The sequence below is a fragment of the Nannospalax galili genome, unplaced genomic scaffold (genome assembly GCF_000622305.1).
Source record: "Nannospalax galili isolate Female #2095 unplaced genomic scaffold, S.galili_v1.0 scaffold5003, whole genome shotgun sequence".
NCBI classification, from domain to species: Eukaryota; Metazoa; Chordata; class Mammalia; order Rodentia; family Spalacidae; genus Nannospalax; species Nannospalax galili.
Genome location: NW_008349665.1, coordinates 24731 through 35077, shown reverse-complemented (window position 1 = coordinate 35077; position 10347 = coordinate 24731). Strand labels below are relative to the sequence as shown.

The following is a 10347-nucleotide window of genomic DNA, read 5'->3' as shown; positions in this document are numbered from 1 at the left end:
TTTCTGCTCTGATATTTGTTATTTCTTCTTGTCTGCTGGGTTTGGGTTTCATTTGTTGTTGCTTTTCAAATGTCTTGAGTTGCAATGTTAAGCCATTCATTTGTGTTCCTTCTGATTTTTTAATGTAGTTACTTAGAGCTATAAACTTCTCTCTAAGGACTACTTTCAACGTGTTCCAGCACTTTTATTGTGTTGCATTGTCCTTTTCATTTAGTTCCAGGAATACTTTTATTTCCTTTTTAATTTCTTTTTTGATCCATTCATCATTCAGGAGTGTGTTGTTTAATCTCCATGAGTTCTTGTAGTTACTAGATTTTCTTCTGGTGTTGATTTTAAGCTTTATTGCATTCTGGTCTCATAGAATGCATGGAATTACTTCCATCTTTTTGTATTTGTTGAGGATTGTTTTGTGCACCAGTATGTGGTCAATTTTGGAGAAAGTTCCATGGGGCTCTACATAGAAAGTATATTCTTTAGTGCTAGTATGGAATATTTGGTAGATGTCTGTTAGATCCATTTGATGTATGGTATTGTTTAATTCAGATATCTCTCTATTCTCTGTCCTGTTAACCTATCTAATGGAGACAATGGGGTGTTTAAGTCCCCTACCATTAATGAGTTGGGATTCATCTGGGTCTTAAAGCCAGTATTACTGATTTTATGAAGTTGTCTGCCCCAGAGTTTGGTGAATATATGTTCATGATTGTAATATCTTCTTGTTTTATTGTTCCTTTGATCAGAATGAAGCATCCCTCTTTGTCTCTTCTGATCAGTTTTAGTTTGAGGTCTGTTTTTTCAGATTTTAATATTGCAACTCCTGCTTTTTTTTAGTACCAGTTGCTTAGAATATTTTTTCCATCGTTTCACCTTAAGGTAGTGCCTGTCCTTGAAAGTAAGATGGGTTTCTTGCAGACAATATAAAGGTGGGTTTTGTTTCTTAATTCATTCAGTCTGTGTCCTTTGACTGGGGAGTGCAGCCCATTGATATTTAAAGTTATTAATGAAAGATGTGTATTGACTTGTGTCATTTTGATTTTTGTTCAGATTCTTCGTGTAACTGAGCATTTCCACAGTTATAGCTTCATTAATTTCTTCTGTTACCCCTTAGGCATAGTCATTCCTTTTTTTCTGCTCTTTGTTATGCTTTGAGAAGTCTCTGTAGGACCGGTTTTGTGGACATGAATTCTTTCACCTTATTTATGTCATGGAAGACTGTTGTTTCCCCTTCGAGTATAATAGACATTTTGCCTAGGTAAAGTAATCTTGGTTGGAATCTGTGGTCATTTAGAACTGGGAATGCTTTGGTTCAGGCTATTCTGGCTTTCATAGTTTGCGCTGAAAAGTCAGCTATAATTCTGATGGCCTTTCCTATGTATGTGACTTGTTTTTCTTTTGCAGCTTTCAGTAGTCCCTGTTTCTTCTGTATGTTTAGTGTTTTTACTATGATGTACTGTGGAGAGTTTCTTTTCTGGTCTTGTCTCTTTGGTATTCTATATACATCTTATATTTGTATGAGCATGTGTTTCTTTAATTTTGGAAATTTGTCTCTACAATACTGTTGAAGATCCATTCCATACCATTATCTTGAGATTCTTTTCCTTCCTCTATGCCTATGATGCATAAGTTTGGTCTTTTTATGTCTGCATATTCCATTCTTGAGTTTTGTTACATTTTTCATAATCTTTGCTTGTGTGATCTATTTTGCCTGCTTTATCTTCCAGTTTTGACATTCTGTTTTCCCTTTTATTCATCTCATTGGTGAGGCTTTCTCCTGTTGTTTCTAGTTGGCTTATTGATTATTATTTCATTTCATCCTGAGTATTCTTCAATATTTCTAGCTCTTTTCTGAATTCACTCAAAAGTTTATTCCTATTTTCTTTCAGTTCTTTGATTTCTTTCTTTCTGTGTTCTTTAAGTTCATTGAATTCCTTTATCATGTTATAATTGTTTCTAAATTCCATGTCTTGTGTTATTTCTAGGGCATTCTCATTGCACTCCTCTACAGGACTGTTGGTACTTGGTGGGGATATGTTATTTGGGTTTTTCATGTTATTATTTTTTTGCTGTGACTTTGACACGTGGAATTCTTTTGTAGTTTCTCAATCTTGTGTGAGAATCAATCCTCCTTCCTTTGTTGAATTTTGGTCTGCTTTGGTTTGTAAACTTTATGTGGCTTTGTGATTTACTTGTTGGGCATTAAAAGCTTGTTGTCCTAGGCTTGAGGTTCTCGATTTTGATTTTATATTGGAGGGGCCAGATGGTTTCATACTGCTGCTCAGGAGTACCCACAGAGGCCCAAGTTGGATGAGGGTCAGATGCTCTCAGGCTTTCTCCTAAGGTCTGGATCTGCCTTGTCAGCAGGCACAGTACAACTTGGGATAATTGCTGGGTAGACCTAGGCTTCAGGACTCTCAGGAAGTCAGGGAAGGAGACTGGTCTAAGGAATCAAGAGCAAGCATGGAAGGAGTCTGGTCTCAGGAATCCAGGTTAGGGGTGGGACAGTAAGAAATGAAGGCTGGTCTTAGATATGGAAAGGCAATGTAGGGAGGGAAAAAGGTTTGAGGGTTCCAGTGTACTAGAGCAGGAATAGGAATTGGGTTGTTCTGTGTGCAAAGGATCAGGAAACAGTGGAGAGTCTGTGACAAGAGGGTAGTCCAGAGGTCTGGGGAGCCAAGAGTAGTAATGGGCCAGTGCCCACACTAGGAGGAGACAGAGGGTGGGGGAGCTGGGAGGATGAATGTGATGGTGGGAGTCAGGGTGCATCCCACTCTATTTTTTAACTGAAAATATAACATCATCCTTTTCCTTGTGTGTGTGTCTAATATGTATATTATGCACATGATATTAATGCTTGGAAGGATTAATAAATATACTTAGATGCATAAAAATTAATATACTGTCATCTTTTGGTATTTGTTGATGAACAATTCCATGAAACTCTGTCAAGAACGAAATAAATAGGCACTTAATTCTCATACAAAAAGTGCTAGTATTTGCACATAATTAACTCTTCTTTCTACATCCATTAAATCATTTCCATATTACATGTGATTCTTTATAAAATGTAAATATTCTTTCCATAATTATACTGAATTTAGAGAATCATGCCAAAGAAAAGAGAGTTCTGTTTATATTTAATACATATGTGGTTTTTAACCACATGTATTTGAGTTTTTCAATTTGAAGATTTTGTCTATTTGAGAAAGGATCTCCCTATAGCACCAGCTGGCCTGGAACACACTATGTAGGTAGAGATGGCCTTGATCTCTGAGTTCAGTCTGCTTCTGCTTCCTAAGAGGTGACTAAAGGCATGCACCCAAAAACTTGTGTGAATTTGAAGATTTTCTCTTTTATTTCTTCTCTTCTATTTCTTAGTGAATTTTTCCAATTTTCATACAGTATAATTTGGTGTTATTTAGATTCCCTCCCCTATGCCCACTCCTTATTGACCCCTTTCCCAATATAAGGTACTCTGTTTTAAATATAATAATACCTATAGAGTCAACCACTACCTTTGCCTCTTAAAATTTTTCCACCCCCTCTTCTGCAATGATCACTGTGCCTTGGGTAAATATAGGTGTCCTATTCAGGGAAAAGTGCTCTGCAGCCTCTTGTTCTCTGAATATTGCCCAGTTGTGAATGTTGGTGTTAATCACCATCCATTACTGCATAAGGAAACTTCTCTGGCGAGAGTTCAGAGATGCACTAATCTATGGGTATAACAATTAGTCAGTTTAATACTGGTTACTTTTAGCAGAATAATGGTATTAGAATCTCCCTTATGGCCTGTGACCTGTCTGGTCTTAGGTTCCTAAGCCTGATATCAATTTCAGGTGTGGGCTTCATCTTAGGAATCGGGCATTAAATCCAATTAAAGTGTGGTTGGTTACTCCCATAATATTCATACCACTATTACAGTCATGAGAATAGCTTCCCAAGGAAGTTGTTATTGTAATTCACAGGATTCGTAGCTGGGTAGGATTGATGATCATTGTTTATCTCATGGAGGCAAGCATAGTACCTCCCAACACTATGGATACAAGGCAGTAGATATGAGACTCCGAAGTCAGCTCCAGCTTGATTTCTCCTTACTTCCTGTATAGCTCATGCATGCAAGGTCTTCAGCATAGGGTCTTACTCTGGTGGGTATCCAAGAGCAGAGGCAATGGCCAGTATTGTTGGAGGGTCCATGGGGGCACCTGATCCATAGTTTCAAAAGAGGGAGTCCATTCCTGGCATTAAGGTGTTCTTTTTTGATTAGCTTAGAAACATTTAGCCTAGACATCTTTTGATTTCTAGAAAGGACAATGTCCTCCTGTTATAGGACAACTACTTTTAGTCTCTTTTCTTGATGTATTTGTGTATACTTTAAGAGGTTTCTATTTTGGTAGGTTTTCAAATGGCTTTTTCTAAAGGCATTGTGTTATTTATTCCTCCCTGTAGTCCCTCCTCTGCCCCGATCTTCCATTCCCCACCTTGTTTAGTCTTTTCTAATGCAATGTTCCCCTTTACCCTTTCAGAGCACAGAATTCTACCACCTTTCCCAGAAAATCACTCCTCCACTCACCCAGGGCTGTTTATTAGTTTCTTCACATCTCTGAATTTTCAGGTTAAAACACGGATATCAAAGGTTTTAAAGCTGCCATTTAACTATGAGAGAGAACCTGTGATGTGGGTCTTTTTGAGTGTCATTTACCTCACTCAGGAAGATTGTTTCCACTTCCATCTATTTACCCATAAATTTGATAATTTAGTTCTTTTAAGAGCTGATTAGTATTCTATGGAGTACCATCACTTCATTATCATGGACATCTAGTTGTTTTGAATTTCTGGCTATTATGAAAAGGGCAGCAGTGAGCATGGATGAACAGGCATTTTTGTTGTAGTGTATGGAGTCTTTTGGGTATCTGCCCAAGAGTTGTTTGTTTTTGTGTCTTTGCCATTATGAGGGGATAAGATGAAATCTCAAAGTGGATTTAAATGTCATTTTTTAAATTAGCTTTTGACAACTTTTTGTGTTTGATTCCTCTGCCTGATAGAATTTAATTTGTTTAACTACTAAGTACTTATTCTTTACAACTTCACTTTCTAGCTGGACTTGGCGGAACATGGCTGTAACTACAGCTCTTGTGAGGTGGAAGCAAGAATATATGGAGTTGGAGGCCATCCTCACACACATAGATATTTTGAAGCCAGTGTGGGCAACATGAGACCCAGTATCTGAAATAAAAGCAAATAAAATAATAAAAGCTTTACTAACTCTTTGAATTTCTTTTCCAGAGCTAAGAACTTTTAGAAAATGAAAAAGGGGACACATGAACATCAAAATGGAGGTTTCAGTGTTTACAGAGATTTAAATATGAGTCAGACTGAAATACATGATGAGAAAAACACACTAAGAATGCAGGTATGTTTTAATTTTAGAATAAAAATAATTCTGAAGTTAACATGCAGTTATGTTCTAGTTTTAAAGATCTTATAACCTGAAGTCAATGAAATTTTTGCTTATCTCCTGAAATATATATTCTTTATTTGCTTGTGTCTTGATCTTTGGCTTTTAAATGAAAGCCAGCTCATATACCATTACCCACCTCCAAATCAAAAGGACAAAGCTACAGATCCTATAGTCTCTGAAACCTTTTTCATGTATTCATCATCTTTTAAAATTTTCTCTAGCATTTGGTATTTTTGTTTAGTAGAAATAGATAATATAGCAAATGTTATACATTTTAATTCTCCCAGAATTAAAAAAAAGTGCTTTAAATGTAATTATTAGAAACTTACATACGCAGATAATGCAAAAAATTTGTGGATATTTATTAGGAAATTTACAATCCATCCTTCTTTAAAGAGTTGACAGGATAGTTTTTGAAATCAACAAAATTATAACTTATTCAGCTGAATTACACAAATGAGAATACATGGTTTAAAATGTTAGCCTTAATTATATTCATGATGCACTTGCACTTTTCAACATTGCAGATGCATAACACTACTTGATAGGTTAACACAAGGTTTGTAGGGTGAACATTGTTCAATTTATCCAAAGCTGACAGTCAAAATTACAAATTTGAAAATCATTAAGTTCAGGCAGTTTGTCCAAGACAACCAGTAGTCAACATAGTACATTGAGTTGTTAAAATACAAGATCATATTATTATGGTATATAAAATCACTGTGATCCAACCATAAAATGAGTTGGTCTTCTCCATATGAACAAAATGGAAATAGTGATAAACCTCTGTTAGTAGATCAGGAAAAAGAGAAAATATTCCTAAAGTCTTCATATTCAGTAGCCAGTTTTTTTTAATACAGGAGAAGATTGAAAATGAGCCTGGGCTGTAGCTCAGTATCAGAGTATTTACCAAGCATATGGCAGGCCCCAGCTTTGATCCCCAGAAACTAGGATTTCTAGAAATTGACTCCACAATGTCAATTTTATTGCCTTTGAGAAGAGAAATGAAGATTCACTACTCAGTCAATTAATAAACACCCAAAGCTGCGTCTCTATTAATATCCATGTATTAGATCTTGTGAGGCATCTCTTTTTGATTCAGAACCACATATTGCCAGTTGTTTTTAAGCTGATATGTTTGAAGTAATATGTCCCCTCTGTTTACACTGATTAGTATCCCCTGACAAAGGAGAATTCAAATTAGGCACACACAAGTGGTTTAAGTGTTTGAAAATTGAGTTGAACTTTATAAAACCACAAAATTTCTAATATTTCTTTTGCATGTATCACCTGCTTCTCAATTTCAGTGAAGTTGTATATACTTTTTTCACTCTGTCCCTATCTGTTTGTGGTATCATGATAATGCTGGCTTCATATTATGAGTTTGCTTATTTGTGGAGTAGATTGGTATAATTTAGAATGGAATTGGTTCAGTACTGAGCTTTCATTTATACAGTCTTTTAAATACTGCCTCAATCTCAATGCTTATGGAACTCTTTAAGATTTAATGTCTTCTTCATTTAATTTTAGTAGGTATATGCATTTAGGAATTTATCGGTCAACCTGTATTTATAGTTTTTAAAATATAAGATTTTCAATATATTCTCTAGGAGTTCTCTAGATTTAATTGCATTGTTGTAACATCTCATATTTCATCTATACTTTGATGAGTTTGAGCCTTATCTTTTGTTATCTTGGCTGAGTTTGTTGATCTTGTTTATCTTCTCAAAAAAACCAAATCTTTTCTTGATTGATTCAACATATTGTTATCTCCATTAATTTCTGACTTAATACTTATTATCCCATATCATTGACTACATATGTGAATGATTTCTTCGTAGAGAATCTTGGTGTATATTATCATGCTGTTTATTTTAGAACTTTCAAAGTTATAAAAATATAAGCACAGCAGAGTTGCAGCAATTGCTCCAAGGGATTTATAGCACTGGTTGCTCTTGCAGAGGACTGGATTTAGTTCCCAGCACCCACATGGAAGCTAAAATATATTTAAAATCAGCTCCAAGGGCTCCAAAACCTTCTAATGTCTGTGGATTAAAGATACATGGTGCATGCAATCAAAACACTCATATACATAAAATAAATATAGCTAAATAAAAAATTGAAAATGGTTAAAATATGTATGTAAAGGTATTTATATATGAAGATTCCTCCTACAACTGCCTTAGATTTATCCCACATTTTTCCGGTGGTGCCAGTATCTTCATTTACTTATAATAGATTCCATATGACATTCTGAATTTCTCCACTTATCTACTGTTAAAAAGTGGATTGTATGTATTTCCATAATGTTTGTAAAGTTTCTGTTGTAGTCTCTCACTGTGAATGTGTAGTTCTATTGGTATCTAATAATATAAAATGAGTGATTTCAATTAGTTTGATAGAGTTTAGTGAACTATAATGTGATAAATTTTAATGATGTTTCTGTTGTCCTGAGAGAAGAATGTGTATTTAAAAAACATTGCAATAAACTAGGCAAATGTTTATGTGATACATGTAAGTACATGTTAAATCCAATTGATGTAAAATACAGTTTATTTTGATATTTATTGATATTCATTTTGGATTACCTATATGAAGATGAGAGCTGAGTAATAAATAATCCTATTATTGTATCAGGAATTATTTGACCTTTCATGCTTTTCAGTGTTTCTATATGAAATTAGGAGCCTGAGTATTCTTTGCATGGTTTATAACTGTTCTATCTTCTGAATGGATTGTTTCCTGCCTTAATGCACAATAAGTTTTTGATTATTTTACTGTGTATATGCATGTACTGCCTATACACAGGCGCACATGCACAAGCGTGCACACACATGTTTTGTGTGTGTGTGTGCCCATGTTGTGAAATGCCCCCAAAGGTCAGAGAGGACGTTGCATTCTCCTGGAAGGGGAGTTATGAATGGTTGTTAACTGCCATGTGGGTGTTGTTAATTGAACCCAGGTCCTCTGCAAGATTAGCCAGTGCTCTTAACCACAGGGCCATCTCTCCAGCCCCTACAATGAAACTTTTTAATCTGACTTGCTTTGGTTTGGTCTATTTTATCAGATATCAGAAAAGCTATACTAGTTTGTTTATGACTTCCATTGACTTGGGAGTTGGATTTCAGTCCTTTGACTCTGCTTTTGGATTTCATTGATACTGAGGCTTGTTTCTTGGATACAATAGGTATTTGAATTTTGATTTAGTGTAGTGAGCTAGTCTACATCTTTTAAAAAGGTGTGAGTCCATTTGGATTTTAAGGTTTTCGAGAGGGTTTGTTATCTTCTCTGGTTTGGTTACTTTTGGTTCTGGTTGATAAGATCATTGGCAATCCATTTCTTCTTCCTCTGTTAGTGTTAGGAGTGTGGAGCATGCTGGTTTTCTTGGACACATGGCTTATAGGAGAGCTCTCCTTTGTTCATGCCTTCCTCACATGGAATTTTGTGATTTCATAAATGAGGCTTTTTATCTTTTCATGAATATACTTTTAAATATTTTCTGTAGTGGTGGCTTGACTTTCGTAAGTTGCCTTATTTTCTGTTTGTTTTGAACTATCTTTCTTTTTCCACTAATTTGAAAATGTAACTTTGCTGTGTGCTATAATCTTGGTTGACAGTTTACTTTCAGGGCTTGAAATAAATCAACCATGCTTTCCTTTTTTTATGGTTTCTGACTAGATATATTATGTTATGCTATTGTTTTTGCATCCATAATTCAGGTTCTGTCTTCTCCTCATAGATTTTTGTGTTGTTTCATTGATTTGTATTTTTGGAATCTTCATATGATTTGTGATGGAGAGGTTTTGCTCTGTTGATATCTATCTGACATTTGCATTATCTCTCCTTTCTGGATGTTCATTTTCTCTCTTGGGCCCAAAGCTTAGTTGCTGTTGCTTCGCTGTTTAAATTGTCTATGGCTTCTGACTGTCATAGCTTTGTCTACACTGTGCATTGCCAGGTTTGATACTTGACTGTATCACAGAATCCTTGGAAGCATTATATTAATTTGAAGTGATAGCATTAGTAAGTAACCATAGTGATCTCAGTTGACAGTTTACTTTAATGGCATTTAGTAAGTCATCCATGCATTGCTGCATCTCATATTTAGTAACCTTCTCTACAGATGTATACATTTAATATTTTTGTCATTCGTTCTTCATATTTTTTTAGTTTTGTTTTTTTCAGTTGGTGATTCCCTTTATTTTTCTTTAATATTTTTATTGAGTTTTTGTGCATTTCGTATAATAGATCATAATCAAATTTATACCCCGTCCCCCATCTATGCCACCACCACAGCTTCTATTTTTAATAGTAATACATATACTGAGTCTTTGAGGATATTTAATACGCTGTATTTTGATAGTATTCAGACTTTCTGCTCCATCTATTCTCATATAAATTATAACACACAACATTCCAACACACTAGGCCCTCACTTCCTGTCCTCTATTATTATAAGGTCTACAAGTCTAATTTCTGTTACCCAAATGCAACTGGTTGCACATTATTCCCTGGAGCCTGTTCAACCTACCAAGCATCACAATCATTTTTTTTTTCAATGTACATTTCCATCAATTTTTGAGCACATCGTATTAAACATCTTAATCATATTTAGAGCCCATCCCCCATCTGCACCCCACCAGATTTCATGCATTATATCGTATATGTTAAGGCATATCAAATCAAGTTTGTGTACCCAGATGTCTCTCAGTGCAAGTTTTTCCACTTGAGTTTGCTCAGACTATCTAGAGTCAATGCTTAAAGAAGATAAACACTCACCTAGCAGTAATCAGCTGCCAATACAATAGTTCTTCAGTTAAGGTTGGGGCTCACTGTCCATTTTTCCAGTTCTAACCTGTTTGTTTTTTTTTTTTTTTTTTTTTGTTTGAGTT

At 35.1% G+C, this 10347-nt stretch overlaps 1 protein-coding gene across 1 annotated transcript in view; it reads left to right on the top strand.

Annotated features, from left to right (window-relative positions):
- Positions 1–5286: 5286 nt before the first annotated feature.
- Positions 5287–10347, top strand: part of LOC103745144 (ankyrin repeat domain-containing protein 26-like) — a 22636-nt gene continuing 17575 nt past the window's right edge. Inside the window, exon 1 of the mRNA XM_008847047.2 lies at positions 5287–5407. Coding sequence (XP_008845269.1) covers positions 5300–5407 — 108 coding nt within the window. The 5' untranslated portion in view covers positions 5287–5299. The remainder of the gene's footprint in view (positions 5408–10347) is intronic.